The following is a 25,234-nucleotide window of genomic DNA, read 5'->3' on the forward strand; positions in this document are numbered from 1 at the left end:
AATCAAATTAAATTCATTTGTTCACTATCGAACAAAGTTCGATGGTTCGTTTATGTAAAATTAATTTATATATATATATATAGTATAAAATCAAGTGGAGTATTTTTAAGCGTTAGTGATTTTTCTGGGCAGATTCGTGAAAACCGACACGGAGTTTGTGCTGGTAGCGAGTGTTCCGAGATGATAAGGGTTGCTCCGCCCACGACCCCAACCCCCAACCCCCAACCCTCACAATAACCCCCTCATCTTGGAGTCGCCGGGTCAAGCTGCTAAAGGGCTTCGAGCTAGACATGAAGAATTAATCTCGAGGCTTAAAGTAACAAATCGAGGACAGATTAATTTTTAAGATGCCAAGAACTGGTAAGGATTACCCCCTTAATTAATATCGTCACGCCTTCTTTTTTCTCTTGCTTCTTTTATTATTATATTTTCATAAATGATCTTACTATAGAATTTCAGAGCTTGTAGAAAATAGCTGTACACTATATAGGAGTTATCAACGAGCTTATAACGAGTCTTAACTTAATATCGCATATATCATACAGCAGTCTTATCACCACTACCATATCAATCATTATTTTATCACAGAACGATATGTATATGACATATTAATAATTCGTTTCTTTATGTGCTTAATGAGTTTCATTACAAAAAAAACTATGCAATACTGGTAAAAATTTGTTTTGCTGTACAAACTTTTTGTTCACGTGTTGGATGAATGGATATATATAGTATAAAAATCGTTTGAGGCAGACAGCTTATATAAGGTCAATACTGTTACGTAATATATCGTATATATGTAAATATATAATATTTTTTCAATTTCCAGTTTCTGGTCCAATTAGAAAATTCTTCTTCGAATGCTCCTGAATCAATTCTTTGAATAGCTTAAAATGTTTAATATGGTAAAATTGATTGATTCTACCTCAATATTGGTAATTTGGCCCAAGGCTGTTGATAGAGTTACAAATGTGTTTTTCGCTAGTGAAAAGCGAAAATTATTATGAGCAAAGGCACCATAATTATGCAGAGCAAATAAATGGAAGTCCGAGGCTCGCACGTAGACACTACAACGTATTCCTCGTTCCACTGCGAGTCGTTTCCGGTCAAGGGCAATTCCAAGATTGTTCTCTCGTTGCTGAAGATACTGAATGGCAACGAACACTCGTATGTACTATTTTTGCACTCTTTTACAGGATTAGACGTATTGTAAACTGTTTTCAAGAGATCAAATTGGACCCTGACAAAATTTGGCTGTATCTCGTTTTCAGAATTGAAAACGAAAAAGTAATATCCATCCACTGGTACCCTGAAAAATCGAGAATTTGTTTCACGAATCAGCAAATACTCTCTTCGAGTAAAATTAAGAAATAAAGTAATATTGTATTTTCAAGTTTAAACAAATGGAAAATTTTCATCTTCTTTCATTGCAAACTTTATATTCCTTACGTCTTATCTTTATTTGCTGATAGGAACTCATTAGACACTTGCGAAATTATCGTTTCTTTTTAACATCACAAATACTGTGTTATAAACATTAACAGTGTTTCACCATATCTAAGTTATTTTTAAAATTCCAAGTTTTTATAAAAGTTTAGAATGTTTTTAATTTTTATTTTAGTGTATTGAGGAATTAATTATGATTAAAGGTTAATTTATGTGATAATCAGGGTGAAAACTTTACCTGTATGTGACAGTGTTTGCAAAAGATGCTGCTGCATGATGGTTTTCTAATTTTGGAGTACACTCTCTGTGTGGGGTCAATGGTAAATTCAGAATTAAACCATTGCATTCCAAGAGACGCTCTTCAGAACTACTGAACGAACTCCAGAATTCAGAATTACTCCTATCGTTGAGCGTGGTTTCGTTCACCGACCCTCTGTCTTCAGCAATCCCATCAGGATTCAATTGTATGTCCTGAAAATTCATTTATCATCAGCAAAATTCTCGAAACATCCTATCCTCGACATTATCACAATGAAAATATTTAAGTTTATTTGTTCATTCCCAACAAATATCTCAGTCCATAAAATTAGGACTCGACGAATAACACCACATTACCATCATTACAAAATCGAAAACAATTTTTATTATCTTTACGATTCAAAGAGCAATAATGGAAAAATTTGTACAATTCTCCTCGTCTCTTGGAATAAGAAATCGAGGATACGAATAGCTATGCCAGATTATGGGATTTTGGTACCCCCACTTTGACTCCTCTACGCTTGCTAACACGAGGAATGTGAGGCTGATAACGAAGGGTCCAAAATCCCACAATCTCCCATCACAGAATACAAAGGCAGCATTTGTACATCGTTATATATATATATACATATATATATATATATATATATAAATATAATCCCTTAATCCTTTTATTACCTAATCCTGCATCATATACCATTAATTACGACGTTATTGCGTTTATCGGGAACAGCCAAAAGTCAATTAAAAACAAAGCTCATTACCTCCTCTTCAGCAGCATTACCATCTCCATCCTCATCAGTCAATTCCTGACCCAACGGAGACGACAAAACCAAATCTCTCCTGATTCTTTTCTTCTCAATCTCGCTCAATTTTTGATTGTTCATGGTCTCGTTCACCATTTTCCTCAACATATCGTTTTCAGCGTCTTGTTCATCGATCTCCTTCATCAAACGCTGCAGCATCAACCTGCCCTTCTGTCCCAATGAGCCGATCTTACGCAGAACACCCTGAAATACCTCAGCCGAGGTGGCATTATCCTTCTGCTGCAGATCCTCCTTCAAACTCTTCAACTTTGGACTGCTGGTACCACCCTCAAACCCATCCTCTTTGGTGGTCCTTCCTGTGGTGACCTTGACCTTCGTAGAATCCATTTGAGTAACCGATGGTGTCGTGGTGCTTAAATAACCTTTGACCTTTGCTTGATTCTTCACACTACTTATATCTGGTGGTTTGTCTATGTTCGCATCCTCCATGAAGACCCCCTCGTAACGATGATGAGGATTCTCCCTCTGTTTCTGCTTGGTACCCAAGGTCTTCTGGAACAATTGGGTCAGAATCGTTCGCATGGCCTTGGCATCCAATTCGTGACTACTGTAATGGTAACTCGATCTTTCCGAAGTAACGTTCTCCTGATTTTGAATTCCATCGTGGAACTCGACCCCCTGATTAACCCTCTTCATCTTGTCAGGTTGATTGCTCGGTCCCTCCTTCTGCAAAATTGACAACCCTGAATTCGCATGCCCTATGCAGTTGTTGAAAATTCATTTACAAATTCTACTTACAGAGGTTAAGTTTAACTTGATCAAACCTTGCTCCTCGGCCACCTCGACCAATTCCTCCAACTCCTCGCTACTGTCGTCCCCTATAAACGCACACTCGTGAAGGTGTTTGTGTCCTCGAATCATCGTCAAAGAAGCACCTGGCCATCTAAAAATTAACGTTTCTTTAAAGTTGTTTGATAATTGCAATTACAACAATATAGAAAATTCTTTACCCATTTATATATATATATATATATATTATATGCATGCCTATATATATAGATTATGATATATATAAATCGATTTAAATCACTGGTTGCTGCAATTAAAGTTCATTGATTTCTCGTATGCAATCAAATCTCTTTTACCCGTATTTTCTACCTTACGCAAGTGGACACCGTTACGCTACTTCCTCGCAGAAGATAAAAGCCCCAATACTCTTTCATGTCGTCCTCCAAAACCAAATGTCTGGTCATGGAAACCGGGACCCCTTCGCTTCTAATCCTTGGCTTGTCGCTCATCAGGTAAGCGTTGAAAGTTGTGTTCACTCGGACCACTTGACTCTGAAATTATTCAGTGCGTTATTTGTTTGATGATGCAAAAGCTATGAATTTGCATTTAGCTGAGTAGTAATATTTTGAACATTTGCTTTAAATCCCAACCATTCCATTTTCTATACAACAAAGAAAATTTAATCATGGAATTTGCATTGCAGAAAACTCCAAGGTCTGATTCTCTTCCACGTCGAAAAACGAATAATTGGGGTCTGTATCTAATTTTCAAAATGCTGCTAGAATAAAAATAAATAAACAAATATATATATATATGTGTGTGTGTGTGTGCATAAATCATATTTTACCTGGCACCAAAGCGTCGATACTTGAGCATCGATCAGTCTTTGATCGGAAGCAGCCAAAGGATAAAGTTGCTCGGAATAAACTCGATATCTCAAGTACAATGGACCAGCTACCAAAGCAGCTGGAAGGAAAACTCCCAAAAGGCACAAACGCAGCAGTCTGAATGGCACTTTGCACTGGGATTTTCTGGGCTGCCAATCCCTCGGACGAACATTCTCATCTAGAAACACCAATTGGAAAATTATCGTCGATTCATCATCGATTCGGTAACTCGAATAACATTCAACGAAATTGTAAACAGAACGAAATTCCTATTGAACATCATTCATCGTTATGATAATTTATGCTTCGTCCGATTCATCGTACGATTAATCTCATTTTTTCATATCCCTCGTCGTGCCATTAATCTCATCTTATCTCGGTTCAGATACTCGTCTATGAATTATACGACACACTCACAGACAAGTTTGCGTATTATATTATACACACACACACACACACAGATAAATACCTGTAATATAATAGATTTTTAAAGAGAAAACAGCGGAAAATTCCGCAAATCTAGCGGAGATATCATATAGTGACAGGAATTAATTGGCGTGCATACTCGATTATGTTTCGAGTATTATCAACTTTTTTCAATTGCAAATTAATTATTGATGATCCTTATCAGGCGGCAAACTTTATCGCAACCGAATATTTGTTTATCTTTTCAAAGCAGACGCAATAAAAGCTGCCATAAAATTCGATAATAATATTTTCATTATTCGTTTCTTTGCATTTTGCAAAAATGTTTGTATGGCTAAGGTTGAAATTATGTGGAGGAGCACCTTTGATAATTTTTTATTGCTTCGACATGTACTAAAACTGTTAATGCGTTCGATAATGTATATGCTATAGGTAGAATCTGCAAGATGTTTGCAAAAATCTTACTAGTTACTTCTTCAAAGAACAATTATTGTTGCTCTTATCTCAAGTATCCGAGAGCTCAAAATGGAAGACAAACAATAGATGTTGACATCGATCGAAGGTATTTACTTAAATTTAATTAAGCTCCAAGTGCGTTAATCAAACTGAAGTGTGTTTAAAGTTGTTATATCACTTTAAACGATACATATACATATGTATATATGTAAGTTTAATTTATCTCTCATCGAGTTTTAGATTCTTATGCAATTACTTTGCGAATTAGATTCATTAGCATTACGAGTAATACGCACTCGATCGGTGTATTGGAGAGAATTAATGAGAAATCTTAATTAAAAACAATAAACAAGTTTTATTAAAATATTTTATCATTTTTAATTAATTTATCGTGGTACGTGGCATTAAACGATCAATTTACAAATTAATTTCGTTAAAATTCACTTATCCTATATATATACAATGCGCAATATTGGTAGAAAAAGAGTCAAGATCAATTAATTGATTACAATCTCGAGCAATCATTCGATTATTTAATTTCATTGGTATACATTCGAAGCAGCGTATATAATGAATTGGCGTAAACGAAAATGAATAAAGCATTTTAATGACATAATAATACAGGCCTTATTAAAGTACAATAATTTTATTAGGAGGCAGAATTCATTGAACTATAAAGGTCGCCGGACTCATCATTCGCTTTTGTACTTCAAAAAGATGATAACCCACATCTATATAGATTCATTACGATAGCTTATCAAGAGTAAACTATTAGATCATGCTAATATATATCGTTTAACAAAAAATCACTTCCCAAAGTTTTACCCAACTGTGCAAAAAAGCCACAAACGCCTCAAGGTTCTCCATGTCATTTCTGTATTCTTATATAAGATTTTTTTTTAACATTTGAGAGAAAATTTTTAATGTTTTTTCAATTGAAAAAAATAATCCAGCAAGGTCGAGCGTTCGAATAATGTAGTTTGCTTTGAACACTGTGGGAACTGAACTATTGTACGTAATCAGCCTCTCTTTTTAATATTTATCTTATGCTTTCTTTGTTCCTACGGATAAGCATTGGAAGTAAAAGTGGAAACTTACCAAAAGCGTGCTCACTTTTTAACGGTGTTGATGACATTTTTCTTGTAACGAGAGAGAGAGAGAGAGAGAGAGAGAAAAGAAAGCAGCCGTTTAAGGAACAAAGTACATTAGAATGAATATTCTATTTTCACACGCAAATATTCGGAAGCAGATTTTCCTCCTTGATTATCTCTCCTTTATCGTATACTGCGCACTAATTCGGAGAAAGTGAACAAAGTTAAGATGACAGTGCTACCAAAGCTGACTCGTGTTGGATTTTCGTATCTATACGTGTTTTGAAACGATCCACGTGTAGAGTGGCTATTTATTCACTACTGTTCCGTGTGTGTCTGTGTTTGGGAATTACACGATACGCCTCGTGCGCTCTCGATAGATCGACTGAGTCTGCCGCCGATTATTCTCAGTTTTCTATCTACTATTGGCACCTTATCAACCTCAGACATATGATACACAAGACTCGATCAACATTTAATTTGTTTCGAGCTATGGCAAGTCCAAACACGCTCACGTTTATCTCTGCATAATACAACAGTACTTTGTAAAGCTTGTTTACGTCAATAACATTAACTCACATTTCTTACTTTTCCCCTTCAAACTCCCACATACCTTTTAATTGTACACAGCTTAAATTCTACTTTGCAATATTTTTCAAAGAAACGTTCTACAAAACGTTCGAGATCAAATAACATGCGATTGAAATTAGTTCATTTTTTTATTACAAAATTTCCTTATTTCCTAGTGACACAAAGCTACTTTCGTTCGCGTCTTCTCGTGCTGTGATCTTTCGATTTTTCTCCACGACGTCTTTTATTTATTGGGTTACGAGGATCGTAAATCTCGAACCAATCATCGTCCTTCGTGCTAGCGTCTTTTGCAAGAACTGGAGCTTTTTCTTCGCATTGCAATACGTGAGTCATCCAAGATTCGTCAGAAGGGTCGTCCTCGTCATCTTTCCTATCGTCTTCTTTGTCTTTTGGCTTTTCGGTCGTAGTCTCCTTTGCGGTCTGTAATTTACTTCGGAATTTCTTTAACATTTGTAGAGTAAAATCCTCGCGAGATGCTCCTTTTTTAGGAATTTTGGTGGTGGCTTCTTTATATTTCTTCTGTGTATCCAGATATTCTTGTATTACTTTTGTTTTCTTCTCTTTTTTCTCTTCTTCTTCAACTTTCTGTTTCTTAATCTCTTCTTTTGCCTTCTTTTCGTTTTGAACGCCTCGCTTCAAGTCGCGAATTTCTTTCCTAATTTCTTCCCTGTACATAAACATTTGTCAGATTTATTTTTAATTGTAAGGTTATAGTATTAATCCCTATATTACTCACGCTTTTCTTTTTCTCTCATCGTGTCGATCCTTTCCAAGATAGTATTCTTCCACTGGTTCTGACTCTTCTTCATCATTCACCGAATAATCTTCTGCAGGTTTTACTTGAGATGGTTTTTTCTTATCCTTTAATTTATTTTTTATTCTCTCTTTCATTTGCCTAAAAACAAAATATATATGTAATGTAGGCAAAACTAAATTTTATAGTTAAGCTTTCCATTCTCACTCTTTTTCTTTGGTGATCGCTGCTAGTTCCTCAGGAGTTTTGGTTTCGCCATCACTTTCCCAATCGCTACTCCTGTCTTCTTTTTTCTTTCTACTAGGAGGGCCAGCTGGCTCAACAGCAGGCTGTGAACTTAACTTGGGATCAGATAAATTGTCATGAGCAGATTTTCCTTTGCCACTAAATTGTTTATTTAAGACTACTGATTCTTCCTCATCTTCTTCAGCTTCGTCCCCAAATGATAATAAATTGAAATTCTTTACCCCAGATTTTTTTTCTTTCTTACTAAGTTTTTCTTCATCGCTCCTCTTTGTTAATGTTCTAGGTATAATATCAGTGAATGGATTATTTAGAACTTCAGTTTTTAAGACTTTTTGAGGATATTGTGGTCTGTCATTCTAAAGGTAAGAATGTTTAGTTAGCAGGCTTGAAGCAAATTACTAATTTCTAAAAATTTTGTCTTTAGTGTTTACTTTATCGAAAATTCCATCTTCAAGTTTAAGCATGTTGTATACTGTTTCCCCGGTAACTTTACCAAAAATTGTATGTTTATTTTGCAGCTCTGGAGTCGCCGCAAGTGTGAAGAAGAATTGTGAACCATTATCATCTTTCCCTGCATTAGCCATAGCCAATAATCCTCTACGGCAAAAACGTAACCTACTGTGGAACTCATCCTGCAATATAATGTAGTTAGATAAAAAATATTCAAATAGAGTTAAAATTAAATAATTTCTAAAGAAATTACTTTAAATGGTTGATCATATATACTCTCTCCACCTTCACCTGTACCACTTGGGTCTCCACCTTGAACAATAAATCCTTTTACCACTCTATGAAATATTGTGTTATCGTAGTAACCCTCAATGCAAAGTTGAATAAAATTTCTGCATGCTTTTGGAGCTTCTTTAGTCCACAGCTCTAAATCAATGTCTCCAACTGTTGTTTTCATAACAACCTGTTAAATATATAATTATAATTTTAATTTAATGACTGCTTTATTATTATCTATTTTAACAAATATGCCATATATAATAGGAGAAAATTTGAAAGAAGCAATTAAAATCTTACCTTTCCCGTTGTGGGCGGTTCTTGAATATAAATATTACTCATTTTTGTATTATTTTAATATTATTTATTTCTCATTAGAAGCAATAGCTTCTTTAACAATAATACCAAACAAACTAAACAGTAGGTAAGATCAAAACCTTGTCCGTAAGCCACTAGATGACAGCACTGAAGGACGATAAATTTCCAAAAAATCAGCTGATAGCTGGCCGTCTAATATCAGCTGTGATACTTGTGACGTTAGAGATGGTTTTTATTATTAATGAAAAAAGAAGAAAAATCTAATGAAGTAATGCACAAATTGTTTACAAAAACTAGATTTCTCGGTGCCGACAATGTCTCTTTGCACGATGTATTATTGTTGCAGAATAAACACATGTATAATATGTATAGTATTGTTATTGATAAAACACTACAGTATCCACATTACTGGCTACTGCAGTTTCAGTATAGGTTCCTATGACTACACTTTTAGCAAATCTTTTCTCTAGTGTGAAAAGTTACAATTTTTGTGGGTTTAAGGTGTAAAACTTGTTCACAGTTTAATTTAGTTAAAGTGGTTTGAATAATAACATCTGAAATTTTTTTCCAATGGAAAATCAAATACCAAAAGTTTTTGCTCAATATTTTTCCCTTGAATCACAACAAAATTTGATAAAATTTATGAAAAAGAAAAACAAAGCCAAGTACTTAAAAATATTAAGTAATCTCTTCAATGAAATTAAAAACAATTATATTGAAAATGTCGAAAAATGGTTTGACCAATCAGATTTTATCAATCATTTAAATCAAAGCATAGAAGGTAATTTGAAAGAAAAAGAAACTCATTCACTTAAAGATGAGACAATAGATTATAAATTTACGTTTAAAATAAATTTAAGTTGACTCGAGAATAAATATTTTCTACATCATAAGATAATAAGGAATATAATAAAGATTGCATATTTTAATCTTCCATGTGTTATTTGCAATTTTGAGAACTTTTATACTTTTAATCCTTTATCTCTAGAAGAGTTACAAGATATTTATACAACAAATATTAGAAAACAATCTTTGATTATTAATACAAAATATCATAATAAGATATCAAACATTTTATCTCGAAGAAATATATTATTAAATATATCACAGAAGAAAATACCACAGTTTTTTAAATGCATAACAAATGTATTTACCCAACAAATAATAAATTTGATGATGAAGTCTATTACACATATATTACAAATTATAAATAATAATGAAAGCTTTCCTTCAATTTCATTCCAGTTGATATATACTGGAAGTAGCCTTACTTTAAAGCCAGAAATAAAAGAGGTGTACAATGAATACCATAAGCTTCTATTCATGATTGAAAATATAGCTCAGGATTTAATACCATTAGAGAAGTCAGCAGGTTTAGAAACAGATCAAGAATTTATCAAAATTACATTACCATTGTGGTTTATTCAAGAATCACATGATAAATTAGAAAAATTAATAAACAACTTGTTCAAGCCAGTGCAAAATCATATTATTCATATCGCTAATCAGTTTAATATTTCCTCGAAACATTCTACAGAGAAAGAAATATCATCATTATTATTGGGAGAGCCAAACTTTAGTATTTATAAAGATCACATTCAAAAATATAATTCTTATTTTATAAATACAATTATGATGAGAGATCATGTAAACTATAATGTAGGGACATTAAATCAAATTACAGCAAAGAAGGAATTAAAAAAGCATGCTTTGGATATTAAAACTAAGCTTATGACACGACTGATAACATACCATTTTGAATTTAATCAATCAATTTGTTCAGAGTTTGAGAATATAAAAGCAAAAGCATTAAATATTCCAAGAGATGCAAAGCTATTGATTGAATTAAGCAAGTATATGGCAAATGTTTCTAAAGTAACGATAAATGAATTGGAAGAAAAGATAGAAAAATCTATAGAAATGTTAAGTTCATTACTGGATGTGGCTCCTTTGACTGGTGAGCATATGGAATTGAATAAAACTACAATAAATTGGCTTACTTTAATACAGCCAATTTTTCATCAAAATAACACTTTAAGTGAAGCAATGAAAAGTGAATTAGAGGATGATCTTCAAAAGAGTATAAATACAGTTAATACAGAAGTGGACAAAATTTTTCCTGAGTTGATAATTTTGGATGATATGGATGATATTAAGAGGATTAATGAGTATATAGACCACTTTGTAGATTTAATTAAAAAATTAAATAGAATAAATGTACAAGTAGCTACAATTAATTCAGAAGAGCAGCTTTTAAAATTTCCAGAAACATTATTTCCAACAGTAACAGAGCTTCAAGAAATAATTGTACCATTCCGAAAGCTTCTTAAAATTATTCATCAGTGGCAAAGGGATCAAGCAATGTGGCTGGATGGACCTTATGAATATCTGGATGCTACAATAATAGAAAAACGAGCTTTAGATTATCATCAAGAAATAACTGAGATGTATAAGAATTTTAAGGCAAAAATCAAAGCAGATGTTGCAGCTAATAAACCCTTCAGATTTTCTGGAATAGCGGATGATCCTCACCCCTTGCAACAACCATCTCCTTTGAAGCTGTGTTGGCAAGCACTGAATGAAATCAATAATTTGAAAATTTACTTGCCATTAGCAATTTGTATGTGCAATCCAGCGTTACTTAAAAGGCACTGGGAAGAGATGTCTTTAATTGCTGGATTTGATTTGTTACCAAATGCTGGCACAACCTTAAGGAAAATGATCGACTTCAACTTAATGAATAATATTGATAAATATGAAGTTATTAGTACAGGAGCCAACAAAGAGCTAGCGCTTCAGGAGAAATTAACAAATATGATAAATCAATGGGGCACTGTTTCATTTCGTTTTTGCACTGAATTTGATCAAGCAAATTTTGTTGAATTAAATGAAATAGAAATTAAACTGGAGGAGCATCGATCATCTATTGAAGAAATGAAAACTTCATATTTTATAAAGCCAATTCTGGCTGCTATTGAAGAATTTGAAGTTTATTTAAGAAGAATTATTGATGTATTAGATCAGTGGGATTATTTGCAAGCAAAAATAATATATTACTACCCTGTATTTGCCAATGTAAAACTGGCTGTTAATCTTCCTGAAGAAGTCACTTTGCATTCTAATATAATAGTGGGTTTTAAAAATGTTCAAACAAAGTTATCAAAAGAACCCACTTTCAACAAAATAGCAAAAAACCCTGAAATTTTTGACCATTTATGCAACATTAGGAATGATGTAGAGAAGGTGGAGGTAGGAGTAAAACAGTTCTTGGATAAAAAACGATTTTGTTTCCCAAGATTGTTCTTTTTGTCAGACGAAGAAGTTCAAAAAATATTAGTTCAATCCGTTAACTTATATGAATTAGGTTCCTGTATAAAGAAATGTCTCCCTGGTATAAAAAATTTAGAAATTGATGATGGACAAATACTTTCTGTAATTGGTGATCAGGGAGAAAAAGTATCATTCTACAAAAGTATTAAAAATGATTTTTCATGTATTACACAGTTATTGAAAAATATTGATGAAAACTTAAAAAAAATTATCCATGAAAAAATTATTGAATGTTATGAAAAATTTCATGAAAAAGACATAATTAGTGTAATCGAAAGGTATCCAACTATGGTAGTTTTATGTTCTTTTCATATTTATTGGACTTCTCTTATCGAAAATTGTTTCTCTAATGATTTAAGTTTACTAAAATCTTGTCAAATTGAATGCAGCAACTTTTTAAATATTCTTCAAGACGAACTAAAAACTGAGGTTTCACGAAGATATAGAAATATTATTATGCCTTTGATAGTAAACGCGTCTAACAAACACGAAGTTATAAAGGTTTTATTGAAAAAGCAAATTACCAGAGAAACCGATATTGAATGGGCAGGGCAATTACGATATTACTTGAATGACAGTATTGAAGTTTCTATAATGAATTCAAGTATAGTTTACGGATGTGAATATAGTAATGAACAATTATACGTAATTAATACGACTCTCACAGATCGATGCTACCGAACTATAATGGAAGCCTTTCGTTATCATCTGTACACTTGTTTGATAGGAAAAACTGGAACAGGAAAAACTGCCACGATTAAAGGTTTAATAAAATCTCTTGGATTACAGTATCATCTTCTTAATACAGATAGAAATTTTACTCACGATTGTATGACCTCAATCTTCAAAGGTTTAATTTCATCCGGTGCTTGGATTTTATTTGAAAATTTTGATAGAGTAAAACCAGAAGTATTATCAACCACTGTACAACAAATTAATTCTATTTGCAGAGCCTTATCCACCAACTTAAATTATATAATTTTCGAAGGTTATCGAATGGATCTAAAAACTTCCGGACACATTTGTGTAATGATGGATTTAATGTCCATGAAGAATTCTAATTTACCTGATAATTTAAGAGTAAATTTTAGAACGTGTTCAATGTTAAGGCCAGATTTTCAAAAAATCGTGGAAATTAAACTTTTTGCTGGAGGGTTTCAAGATTCGACTCATCTGTCAATCAAGCTATGTTCGATATTTAAATTGTTCTCAGAACAAATAGTAGAAAGGGAGAATTATTTTACCGACTTGAGATTAATAATGTCTGTAGTAAAACTGGCAATGGAGAAGAACATTGTTCTTTCAAACGATAACGAGCAAGATATGATTTTAAACTCGTTAATCGAATCGACTCTTTCATCCTTCTCCAATCGTGAAAATGTTATTTTTCATAACATTTTGCACATTGTATTTCCTGGATCTCAATTGCTGACCTCGAGTAACGAAGCATTTTTGAAAGCCTTGGAGAAAGTGTGTTCAGAAAGGAACTTGAACTTGAATGAAACGTTTAAATCAAAAGCGCAACAGATCCTTGAGCTAATAAACACTCGTCGTGCAATTTTAATTATGGGAGATGCTCTTGTGGGGAAAACAGAAATGTTGCATTCAGTGAGAAATTCTTTGAGTTTATTGAAAAAGGAGAAGATCAATATTGGATCCAACATCCAATTAGAGACTATCACTCCTAACGTACTCGATTGTTCTCAGCTTTTTGGATTTTACAATGACTCGAAAAACTGGATCGATGGTTTTGGTACGAAAATTATTCGTCAATTTTCCACTGACGACTCTTGCGATAAACAATGGTTAGTGTTCGATGGATCTCTAAGTGCTGAATGGATCGAACATTTATACACAGTTTTAGACAACAATAGTCTATTGACTTTAATTTCCGGTGAACAAATTTCTATTCCAAACTCGATATCCTTGTTCTTCGAGACTGACAACATTCACGAAACTTCACCAGCTGTTATATCACGTTGCGGAATGATTTACGTTGACTTGCATAACCTTACCTGGAAGTCTTTCGTAATATCCTATATCGAGAAACAACAGTTTTTCCAATCGAATAAAGAAACGATTCAATCGTTGTTCGAATGGGCAATAAATTCATCTTTAGAATTTTTAAAACGAAATTCTGTCAACTCTCTCGGAGAGTTACAGATGGTAAAATCAATTATAAATTTATTCGATATGCACTTGATGGAAATTGCGCAAAGTAATCTCGAGGAGAAACTAGTAAACACTTGGACACAAATTATTTTGATATTATCGATTGCCTGGGGGATTTGTGGGAACCTGGAGAGCGATAAACAATCTCGATTCAACTTATTTTCCACATCATTGTGGACTGGGACGAACGAGGAGTATCCAAAATTAAAAGAATTTAAAGAATTCAATATCAGCTTGCCTTCCGAAGGATTCATACAAGATTATTTCTACGACTTTAAGACTAACAAGTGGAAGAACTGGAAGGATTCGTTGAAGGACCAACAAATTCCTGAATACAATTATCCTTACGACTCATGTATTCCAACGACGACTTCGTTGAAATTCGACAATCTCGCGAGGAAACATATAAAATTTCAAAAACCCTTTATTGTCATCGGCAACTCTGGTACAGGTAAAACCACGATAATAAAAGACTTTTTAGAGAGGAAACTCTCCAGCGAAAAATATATCTCGCACATATTAAATATTTATTCTCTACTAGACACGAAAAAAACTCAAAAACTGATGCTTTTAAAATTGGACAAAATTAAAAAATGGATATACAAGCCAGCAGGAGATAAACATTGCGTTAACTTTATCGATGACCTTAATCTGGACGAGAAGAGTTCGGAAATAAAATTCGTATTAGAACTGACTCGTCAATATTTATCCACTGGACACTGGTACCACAATACCGAAATAAAATCTTTGATGTTTGATAAAACGTTATTCCTATATGCAATTACAAAGAGATATCGAACTATCGATCTGTGTCCAAGATTCGCTCGATATTTCGATATATACACGATTGAGAGTTTGGATTCGGAGAATCTTTACAGGATATTTTCCACGACTCTTTTAAATAAATGGACAAATAATCAGTTGAACGCCGATGTGTCTGGTAGCGTTACAGGAATGGTAAATGGGACTATAAGCCTGTACAATTTCGTAATTAAGGCGTTCGAACCAACCCCGAGTAAAATGCAGTATCGATTCTTGATCAGTGACGTAGCTAGGGTCATAAATGGATGCAGTTTGATCCAGAAAGAGTCGATCGAGAGCAAAGCCACCTTCATTCGTCTGTGGGCACACGAAAACTGGCGAGTGTTCTCCGACAGGATGCTAGAAGATAACGATAAGCAAATTTTGTTCGAGGCTATCGTCGAGTGTGTTAAAAAAAATTTTAAAGACAGTTTCGAGTCAGTTTTCGACCATTTGCCCAAATCCGAAGATGGCCAGATCACCAAAGGGAGTTTCGACTCGTTGTACTTTGCAAATTTTCTAGATTTCGAGAAGAGCACCAAGCGGTACGAAGAGGTCAATTCGCACGAGACCCTGAGGACCAAGATTATGCAGTACTTGAGTGAATACAACGACAAGAATGAGAAAAGAATTCACATGGCTATTTCGAGGTACGTTCTGGAGAATTTCGTGAAAATCTCTAGATCCTTGGCGGTTCCTGCGGGTGAAAATGTGATTTTGGTGGCTCCCGAGGGATCTGGCAAGAAATCCACCACCAAGTTGGCAGCTTTTGCTCAACGTCAGACATTTTTCGAAGCCTCCGCGGAGTCCTCTTACGATTCGAGGGTTTGGAGGGAAGACTTGAAGAGAGTCTTGATGCAGTGTGGAACGGAGGAGGAGGACGCTGTTTTTCTAATAGTCGAGGAATCGTTGAACCAACTATATTTACGCGACGTTTCTTCTTTGTCCTCAACAGGCGAGGTCCAAGGACTATTTTCCTACGAGGAGAAAAATGAAATAATTCAAAAAACGCGACTCATGGCTCAAAATGGAAAGAGAAACGCAGAATTCGACAGTTTCACGGTTCTCCGGTACTTTGCACATCGTTGCAGGAACAAATCTCATCTCGTTCTGTGTTTCTGTCCAACGAGTAACTCCTTGAAAATATATCTTCACACTTATCCAGCATTATTGAAAAATTTTCTGATAAACTGTTACGATTACTGGCCAACGGGGTCACTGACCCAAGTAGCTGCGCATTACGTAGAAAGGTCAAAGATTTCAGAACCAGAAATAAAAAGTTTGGTATCGGCTTGCGTTGGGCTCCACGAAATGGCGAACAATTTCTTCTCAAGGTCTAAGAAAAAAAACCTGCAATCTTCGTCCCAGTCGTGTTTTCTTCACATGTGTGGTCTCTACGTGGATCTGGTGGGTAGGAAGGGGGAAGAGATACTGGATTCGATAAGAAAATACTTGGCTGGGCTGGAGAAGTTGGAGAGCGCTGGTCGACGGGTGGTGGAAATGAGGGAGACTCTGGGAGTGCTGAAGCCTCGACTGGAGTCTTCGGCGCGTCGAGCCATGGAGACCATGCAGGAAATCGAGGCGGAGAACGCGAGCGTGGAGAGATACAAGACTCAGGTGAAACTTGACGAGGAGATCGCGAACAGGAAGACGGAGATCGCCGGAAGACTCCGGGGAGAGTGCGAGGCTGAACTGGCGTTCGCCATACCGATCCTCGAGGACGCCATCCAGGCCCTGAACACCCTGAGGCCGATGGACGTGACGCTCTGCAAGGCCATGAAGAACCCTCCGGACACGGTGAAGCTCGTGATGGCCGCTGTCTGCGTGATGCTGGAGGTTCCACCCGACAGGATAATCGACCCCGCGGATGGGAAGAAGATGCTGGACTATTGGGGCCCCAGCAAAAGAATTCTGGGCGACATGAATTTCCTGCCGATCCTCAAGGACTACGACAAAGACAACATCCCAACGACGGCCATACAGAGCATCAAAAAGACTTTCATGACGGACAAAAATTTCCTACCGAGCATCGTGGCGAAGGCCTCCAGCGCTGCTGAAGGCCTCTGCAAGTGGGTGAGGGCCATGGTGGCCTACGACGAGATTGCCAAGGCGGTGGCACCGAAGAAGGAGAAACTGGCGGCTGCACAGATCGAGTGCGACCAGGCAGAGTCTTTTCTCGGTGAGAAACGCAAAGCTCTGGCTTCCTTGACGGCTAAACTGACCATCCTCAAGGACAGCCTGGAGGAAACCGAGCGGAAGAAAGTGGCCCTCGAATCGGAGATCGACCTGTGCACGAGGAAGCTACGGAAAGCCGAGAGACTCATCGATAGTTTGGGCAATGAGAAAGAAAGGTGGCAGGAATGTGCCAGGAACGTGCAAGAGAGTTATGACAATCTTTGTGGTAATTTGCTGCTCTCTTCAGGAACCATCGCGTATCTCGCTAGTTGCACGCTGGAGGACCGTCGTATCGTAGTTAAATCGTGGAAGGATCTTCTGGAGAACCTGAAGATCCCAGTTTCAGGGGTTTACAGTTTGGTTGGTACACTCTACGACGAAAGAGAGACGATTCTTTGGCGTTTGTCCGGATTTCTTGCCGAAAACGCGACTGTCGTCAAGCTTTCGTTGCTCAGGTGCCTGATCGTCGATCCTCAAGGTCAAGCGAGCGAGTGGATCGGGAGGATCGAGGAGGGCAACGGTTTGAGGGTTGGAACATTGAACGATGATGATTCTATGGGGATTATTCGACGTGGAATGGAACAAGGTACTCCAGTACTGCTCGAGAGTATAGACGACAACTTGTCAGTTAATTTAGTAACGATACTGAAGAAACTGGTCCACAAAATCGAGGATAATTGGTACTTGGACGTTGCTGATGAGACTCTGAAAAATAAACAGGATTTTCGTTTATATTTCACGAGTAAACTCGCCAAGCAATTTTATACGTCTGACAAATTTCATGGGTTGACCATAGTCGACTTTACGATTTCTCGGAAGGTCTTGGAGAACAAACTACTGGATATCGCATTTTCCAAGGAAAATCCGCGGATGCAGGAGAAATTTGAAAATATTTCTCTGAGGGATTTGGAGAGCAAGAAATCGATCCAGGAGCAGGAGGATAGAATTTTGAATATTTTATCCCAGTCGAGTGGCAATATTCTCGAGGATGAGAATGCCATTGACATGATGAAGGCTTTCAAAAATACTTTGATGGATATCGTTGATCAAGAGGAAGCTGAGAGGGATGTTCTAATTAATATCAATGCTAAACGACAGGTTTATGCAGAATTCGTCGAGTATTGCTCAGATTTGTACGATACTCTCACGAGTTTATCATACTTGAATCGAATGTATCAGTTCGCTCTCTCCTGGTTCCTCAACATCTACTCCAAAGCGATAGAAGAGTCTAAAATAAGCGTCAAGACGGAGAAACGTTTGAAATTCCTGAAAGATTCGATCACCAAGAATCTTCATCTCAGCGTTTGCAATTGGCTCTACGAAGAGCACAAATTCTTGTACACGTTCATATTTCAGACAAAAATTTTGCTGCACAATAACGAAGCTACCAAAAGTGAGATAGAGACTTTTATACATGGTCCTAATAAAAATTACGTTAAAATTGTGAAACCAGTACCAAAATGGATACCCGAAGATTCTTGGAAAGAAATTTGCTGGATCGACGAGAATTTGCCAGGGTTTCAAAATATAGCAAACGACCTTCAGAAAAACGACGAATGGGAAGTATTTTTTCAGCCCGAGACTTTTCTGCCCAAATCGATGCCATTTGCATGGAAAAACAAGTTGACTTCCTTTCAAAAATTGATACTGATAAAAATTCTACGTCCAGACGAGATTTATGTGGAAATAACGAGATTGATGGAGAAGGATGATTTATTGTCATTGGCCTTTGATCATTCCTCCCAATTAAAAATCTCTTTGGCCTTCGAAGAGTCCCACTGTGTAAATCCAATTTTAATTTTACTGCCCAGCATCTTTAATCCCATTTCCCTCGTTGCGTCTTTTGCCAAAAGAATGAAGTGTTCCTGCACATTTTCCTCCTTATCTTTGGGGGAGGGACTGGACGCTACAGCTCTGAACCTGATCGAGAATGCTCGGATCGAAGGGGCTTGGGTTTTTCTGGAAAATTCTCACCTGAACATTCCTTTGATGAGAAAAATCGAAAGAATTTTCGACGATATTAATTTGCACAATACTCCTGCCAATTTCCGTTTGTGGATCTCCAGCTGTTCTTCGCAGTCCTTTCCAACGAGTCTTCTTCAGAAGAGCACAAAACTCGTGTACGACGAGTCATTGCGTTTCAAGGAGAATCTCTTGCAAATTTACCAAACTGAATTCGTCCGCAAGAGCTATTTCCTCAAGGACTGTCCTGGAAAAGAGAAATTATTTTCACGTCTCCTTTACAATTTATGTTTTTTTCACACTCTCGTGAAAGAGAGAAATAATTTTGGAACCAGTGGCTGGCACGTTCCATATAACTTCGATCTCTCGGATTTTCAAATTTCGGCCAGACAACTGAAAAGTTTTATCAACGAGAGAGGTCATTGGCCTCTTGACACTTATCTGTACACGATAGGCGATTGCAATTATGCCAACAAAATCTTCGATGATTTCGATAAGAATTGTTTGAAGGCACTGTTACGTGATATTTATTCCACCAATGATTCGATTTTCAAAAATCATTCAAATTTCGCGGCACCACGTAGACTCGAATATCGCGACATGATCGCGCACATTGAGAATCTGCCCATTTATTTGCCCCCAGAAATTTTTGGTGTCCATAGAAATACTATTATTGGCAAAAATCTTTCTATATCTTCGAGATTTTTTGAATCGTTGTCATCGCTACACGGTGACAGTCGTGATTCGTTGTTCGACGATGATGATATTCGACCAACTGTTTTATCGATGATAAACGAAATGGAAAATAATTTGCCGAATATTATTAGCGAGGAAAAAGTTTTTAAAGATGAAGAGCAATTTGATTCAATGTTGCACCAAGAAATGGAATTTAATAACTCGATTGTACAATGCGTGAGAGACACTTTTACCGATGTAAGATTAGCGTTGAATGGCACTAAAATACCAACGGCTGAAATCGAAGAATTTTGCGTAGAAATATTTCAAAATCTAGTTCCCAAATCGTGGAAAAGAAAATATCATGTACGAGCCGAAAATTTGGGAGCTTTTGTCGTCGATATTTCAGAGCATTTTAATGAAATCCAAAAGTTAATTAAACGGGAGGTTCCGTTCATAGTAAATTTTAACAGAATACATTTTCCTAGGGTGTTTTTAACCGGGTGCTTGTTAAGTTATTGTAAGAAATATAACATTATTCCCGATAATAAAATAAGATTTAAATTTTACGTAACATCAGCGATAGATCCAATAAATTTAACCAACACGTGTGAAAATATGTATTTTATCAATGGTTTACACTTATTTGGAGCGAGATGGGATTTAGAGGAATTTCTATTGATAAACAATGCGCCTAACAAATTTTCACAAAAAATGCCTTTGATATCCTTCACGTTTACGAGCGAACAATGTGATTTAAAGCAAGAGGAATATTACGAATGTCCATTGTATCACTCAATTTGCAATGAAGGAGAAATTAACAGTAATTTTATTACTACGATTCCTTTAAAAACTAATTTATCGCAAACGCGTTTGTCGAAATTGCGCGTTTTATTATTCTGTAGTCACACTGATTAATAGGTTATATACTATAATAAGGATGAGTCGGGTTATTTAGGGAGAACAATAAATTATTTAAGCGCAATAATCTTGGACATTCACATTCGAGAAATATATATATTTATTTAAAAAATATATGTAGAATGCGAACTGTGCATTTGTCCAAAGATATTTCTTAACATGATATTTATTAATATTTAAAAAAACTTCGCTTTTGTGTCGTCTGCTTGTACGTGTACTTCCGGTTCTGCATGAATCAGCTCTATATAATAGGTAAGAGGGACCTCACACTTTTTGCGAAATTACTGTAAGATTCTGGAAATATGATCGAATTTGCGTCATTTTAGTCATTCAATTAAATTAGTGGAATAAAAATTAGCTATTTGGCTCGATAAATTTGAAATATTCAGTTTGTGTCGCGCTGTTGTCGTCTGCTTGGATTTCCGGTTCTGCATGGTTCAGAATTCAGAAGTCTCATTTCATAGACGAACGGAATGGTAGTAAAAATGATATTTTGCCTGTCTGTCAGTAGTCAACCAATCAAAGCAGCAGTGTCGAAGCAAGCAAAGTAATAGAAAAAACTGTTGTAAGAACTAAGACTCAGGAAAGGCAAAAAAAAAAAGTACTTTTGTAGAAAGCTCCTTCGGAACTTCTTAGGTTGGGAAAAAACAAAAATCGTGAGTTCTTTATTAATCTTGCGGAATGGCAAACCACGAAGGGTTGGTTTCCCAATTTACAGATATAACTGGTGTTGATCCCGAGAGAGCACAATTTTACCTTGAGTCATCTGCTTGGCAGCTCGAGGTGAGATAGCATTTATTGTTTTCCGAGTGCTTTCTTTTTTTTCAAAATAATTAAATTTTCTGCTGCTCCCTTTGTCACGTCGATGTACAACAGAAAAATCTATATTCAGCACCAGTTTTTTAACCTATGATGCTATTCGATTATTTAAATTATAAATGAACATTATATCAGTAACCTATTCATAACAAATGAAATTGTTGCAGGTGGCACTTGCTAGTTTTTATGAGAATGACGAAACGTCTGGTCTAGCAAGTGAAAATATTGAGAATAGTACTACACGAGAAGATAGAGAAAATATTTTACAGAATTTTAGTAGGGCCGATGCTCAAATGGATCCTAAATCCTCCAAACCTAAAACAACTAGATCCAAACCTAGATTTGGTACTTTAAATGATCTTCATAATAATGATAGTAGTTCGGATGAAGAGGAGGGACAAGCTTTTTACGCAGGTGGCTCTGAGCACAGTGGCCAACAAGTATTAGGACCTGGTAAAAAGAAAAAAGACAATATCATTAACGATATGTTCAAGTCTTGCCAAGAGCATTCGATTGCCTTAGAATCCAAATCTGGTCAACAAAGACCAAATACTTTTAGTGGAACAGGATACAAATTAGGACAAACAAATTCGGATTCTGAAGTTGTTGCTGCTGCATCAGGATCTAACTATCAATCCAATAGTAATGGCAATGTTATTACCTTGAAGTTATGGAGAGATGGTTTTACTATTAACGATCATGAGCTCAGATCGTACAGTGATCCAGAAAATAGGGAGTTTTTATCCTCCATCAAAAGAGGAGAAATTCCTGCGGAGCTTCGACAAGAAGTTCACGGAACTGAAATTCGACTAGATATGGAAGATCATCGTCAAGAAGAATATGTTCCTCCAAAAACTAAAGTCAAAGCTTTCACAGGAAAAGGTCATATGCTAGGAAGGTCTGTATTTAACTAACTTATAAATGAGAATTTCTTTCTGAACATATAACCATAAAAAGTGTTTATATTTTTAGTCCATCACCAGCTACTGTAGGTGCTACATTACCAACTGACCCTGCTGATCAATTGTCTAATGAAGCACAGGCAAGGGAGCAATTGAATGTAGATGCACAGCAACCAGTTACAACGATACAAATTCGTCTTGCGGATGGTACTAGTGTTAAGGCACAATTTAATTTAACACATACTGTCAATGATGTGAGACAGTTCATAACTACGTATCCTTTGATATTGGTGTGCCATTAGAAGCATAATTTTTTTATCACTAAAACTTACATCTTTATTTCCTTAATATTTTTATAGTATGAGACCCCAATATGCAGCAAGAGAATTTAGCCTATTAACAATGTACCCCACTAAAGAGCTGAATGAAGATAAGACTATTGAAGAAGCCGGATTGCAAAATTCAGCTATAATGCAACGACTAAAGTAGAATTTTTGTAAACTGTTAGCTATTCGAGATAAAACATATGTAACTATTAGAAGCCATATACATTAAAATCTCTCAAAATAAATTTCAACACTTTTATTAGTAAAGTAAACTTTTTTTATTTACCAAAGTTTTTCTATTAATTTAATTTGCCGATGTTTTGCCTACTTAAATTAGTACTAGCATAAAAAAACAAATATTATTGCTCAAAATACCAATTTCATTAATGGCAGTTTATTACAAAAATCTATTATATGTGGAAGCCCTTAAATTATTTATATGCATAGAATAATAAGAAATATTTACACATTAGCTTCTTGCAATACACTTTGTACTACTATTTTAATAATACAGTCATATGAAAACATCTGCGCTACTCTTAATTAAGATTTCCTTTTAATTTTAAACGTATAAGGGTTTTAATAAATAGCTGCTACAAGGTACACAAGATTTTAAGAAAATAGACTATTATCAATGAATTTTCGAAAATTATGAGTATCCTGAAGTTCTGGAGCAAATCTTAAAATCTTGTCATCATAAATACCAGTTTCATGTTTAAAGACATTAGTTTTACACGATTGATATCTATTTATACTAATTAAATCTTTTCCTGCATCTCTTGTGACAAGATTAGCTTTATTTAATGTTTCATAGGGCTTATAAATGTATGTAGATCGGCTTTGAATAACAGTTGGGTTATAAAAAGTTTTTCTAAAGATAGACAATGTAAAATTGGTAGAATGGTCCTTCTGTTCTGTACAAAAAGTAAACATTTTTAGTTTATATTTATCAGCTGTAAGAAAGGTTTTATTAAAATCTCTCATTAAATCATCAAACAGATGATGATACTTTAATACTATATATTCCTCCCAAGACAATACCATACTGTATGTAACTTTATTATATGTGCGATATAAGCAATCTGCTTCAATAATATCTTTAATCATGTTCTGATTAGCATCAGTGTAAGGAAAATTCCATGGTACAGTAGTATAAGCTAATTTCCAATAAGGTACTTGACTGTTTGACATTTCTTTCAATTTTAAAATCAAATGACTGGATATACCAAAGTCATATACTATGAAATTACCAAGGCCTATCATTTCATGAAAATTTAAAAAAGTAAATAAATCTGAATTAGAGATTGGTTTTTTCAATGGAGGAGCTACACAGACTACACTACTATTAAGATTATGACTATGTATTTGAGACTTAATTGGAAATATTGGACTATCGCTAGCTGGTTTTGATGAGATAGTAAATTTTATCCTAGTTGCTAGCTTTTTTTCATCATATAGACAAATAAAATAGTAGCCACTATAGTCTAAATTATATGCTTCCTCGGTATGCTGCATTCTCTTATATTGAAATGTACCTGGTATTTCTGTAATATTATTCTCCAAAAAAATACTACATGCTATATCTAAATTTATATGCTGTGCAGCAATAGCTATAGCATGTACTTTATTTTTATGTATATTATAAGCTGAATAAATATACAAATCGCTATCTACCCTTTGCCAAGCAGGGGTAGGAAAGTCAAAATTATGTTTTAACTTGCTTAATTTAAAGCTGTTAAATGTACAATTTACATCACTTCTTTGTCCTGGCTTACCAAAATAATTAAAAACTTCTAACACATATCTTAATCGATTATATTCATGTCTATAAACAAGCAAAGAGATAAGGCTACCTACAGCAACTATAGCTAGAACAGCTTGGTAATATTTTCTCATCTTATTATTATAGAACGAAATATAATAACATCAACTTTTAATTTAATACCATAAAGATTGTATGCAATTTCCTTGAACATTAACAAATATTTTGAAGTTTCACTTTAGGCAGGAATGGTTAGAATGCTGAAAAAACATCAAGATGATTATTCACAATTTGGAATTATTTATCGTTTCAACAAAATCATGCTATATTTTTAATTGATTACCAATATAAAAGATATAAACGATTTAATAGCTGCAGAATTCGTCAGTTAGCAGGTGCTAAATAAAATTTGATTATTTCCTTAAATAAGTAATTAGAAATCAATTAATACATAAATGTATTTCTGTAATAATAATATTAAAAATATGTACTTACATTCATATCCATTATTAAAATGTACATATTATTAAATAAAATGCATAATAATAAACAGGGCCGTATACTACTAGACTGGTATAGAGTAATAGCAGAGATGAAACGGAAGATTGCTCATGGCAGGATTGGCACTTGGCAC

At 35.1% G+C, this 25,234-nt stretch overlaps 5 protein-coding genes and 1 long non-coding RNA gene across 9 annotated transcripts; 3 read left to right on the plus strand and 3 right to left on the minus strand.

The window, feature by feature from the left end:
- Positions 1 to 395: 395 nt before the first annotated feature.
- Positions 396 to 6,266, minus strand: LOC136781570 (uncharacterized). Of its 2 annotated transcripts, XM_066740463.1 has the most exons (7): positions 6,128 to 6,266; positions 4,108 to 4,325; positions 3,630 to 3,811; positions 3,270 to 3,414; positions 2,469 to 3,197; positions 1,685 to 1,917; positions 396 to 1,309 (listed from the first exon to the last, which is right to left on the minus strand). In XM_066740463.1, the coding sequence occupies exons 1-7, from the start codon at positions 6,162 to 6,164 to the stop codon at positions 982 to 984; spliced, it is 1,872 nt and encodes a 623-aa protein (XP_066596560.1). In that variant the 5' UTR covers positions 6,165 to 6,266; the 3' UTR covers positions 396 to 981. The 2 variants fall into 2 exon arrangements, with proteins under 2 accessions (XP_066596560.1, XP_066596567.1); XM_066740470.1 differs by lacking the exon at positions 4,108 to 4,325 and having other exon boundaries at positions 6,128 to 6,263.
- LOC136781663 (uncharacterized) lies at positions 4,827 to 8,349 on the plus strand. Its single transcript, XR_010823957.1, has 3 exons — positions 4,827 to 5,135; positions 7,995 to 8,073; positions 8,230 to 8,349. It is a non-coding gene; the product is annotated as an uncharacterized lncRNA (long non-coding RNA).
- LOC136781606 (spliceosome-associated protein CWC27 homolog) lies at positions 6,862 to 9,446 on the minus strand. Its single transcript, XM_066740504.1, has 6 exons — positions 8,738 to 9,446; positions 8,415 to 8,624; positions 8,143 to 8,343; positions 7,673 to 8,067; positions 7,448 to 7,606; positions 6,862 to 7,378 (listed from the first exon to the last, which is right to left on the minus strand). The coding sequence occupies exons 1-6, from the start codon at positions 8,777 to 8,779 to the stop codon at positions 6,877 to 6,879; spliced, it is 1,509 nt and encodes a 502-aa protein (XP_066596601.1). The 5' UTR covers positions 8,780 to 9,446; the 3' UTR covers positions 6,862 to 6,876.
- A 399-nt stretch (positions 9,447 to 9,845) lies between these two features.
- On the plus strand, positions 9,846 to 21,074 carry LOC136781539 (dynein axonemal heavy chain 7-like). Its single transcript, XM_066740429.1, has 2 exons — positions 9,846 to 11,456; positions 13,533 to 21,074. Exons 1-2 carry the CDS (start codon positions 9,929 to 9,931, stop codon positions 20,786 to 20,788), a joined length of 8,784 nt encoding a protein of 2,927 aa, XP_066596526.1. The 5' UTR covers positions 9,846 to 9,928; the 3' UTR covers positions 20,789 to 21,074.
- A 237-nt stretch (positions 21,075 to 21,311) lies between these two features.
- On the plus strand, positions 21,312 to 23,008 carry LOC136781650 (NSFL1 cofactor p47-like). 2 transcript variants are annotated; one of them, XM_066740562.1, is made up of 4 exons: positions 21,312 to 21,447; positions 21,778 to 22,508; positions 22,583 to 22,786; positions 22,872 to 23,008. In XM_066740562.1, exons 2-4 carry the CDS (start codon positions 21,904 to 21,906, stop codon positions 22,999 to 23,001), a joined length of 939 nt encoding a protein of 312 aa, XP_066596659.1. In that variant the 5' UTR covers positions 21,312 to 21,447; positions 21,778 to 21,903; the 3' UTR covers positions 23,002 to 23,008. The 2 variants fall into 2 exon arrangements, with proteins under 2 accessions (XP_066596659.1, XP_066596650.1); XM_066740553.1 differs by having other exon boundaries at positions 21,323 to 21,574.
- Positions 23,009 to 23,436: 428 nt separating this feature from the next.
- LOC136781614 (uncharacterized) lies at positions 23,437 to 25,234 on the minus strand. 2 transcript variants are annotated; one of them, XM_066740516.1, is made up of 3 exons: positions 25,096 to 25,234; positions 24,944 to 24,998; positions 23,437 to 24,860 (listed from the first exon to the last, which is right to left on the minus strand). In XM_066740516.1, exon 3 carries the CDS (start codon positions 24,732 to 24,734, stop codon positions 23,451 to 23,453), a length of 1,284 nt encoding a protein of 427 aa, XP_066596613.1. In that variant the 5' UTR covers positions 24,735 to 24,860; positions 24,944 to 24,998; positions 25,096 to 25,234; the 3' UTR covers positions 23,437 to 23,450. The 2 variants fall into 2 exon arrangements, with proteins under 2 accessions (XP_066596613.1, XP_066596609.1); XM_066740512.1 differs by having other exon boundaries at positions 24,944 to 25,020.

This window comes from Prorops nasuta, unplaced genomic scaffold (assembly GCF_024137725.1).
Source record: "Prorops nasuta isolate Cenicafe-Biocafe unplaced genomic scaffold, Cenicafe_Pnas_1.2 PNAS00002, whole genome shotgun sequence".
NCBI classification, from domain to species: Eukaryota; Metazoa; Arthropoda; class Insecta; order Hymenoptera; family Bethylidae; genus Prorops; species Prorops nasuta.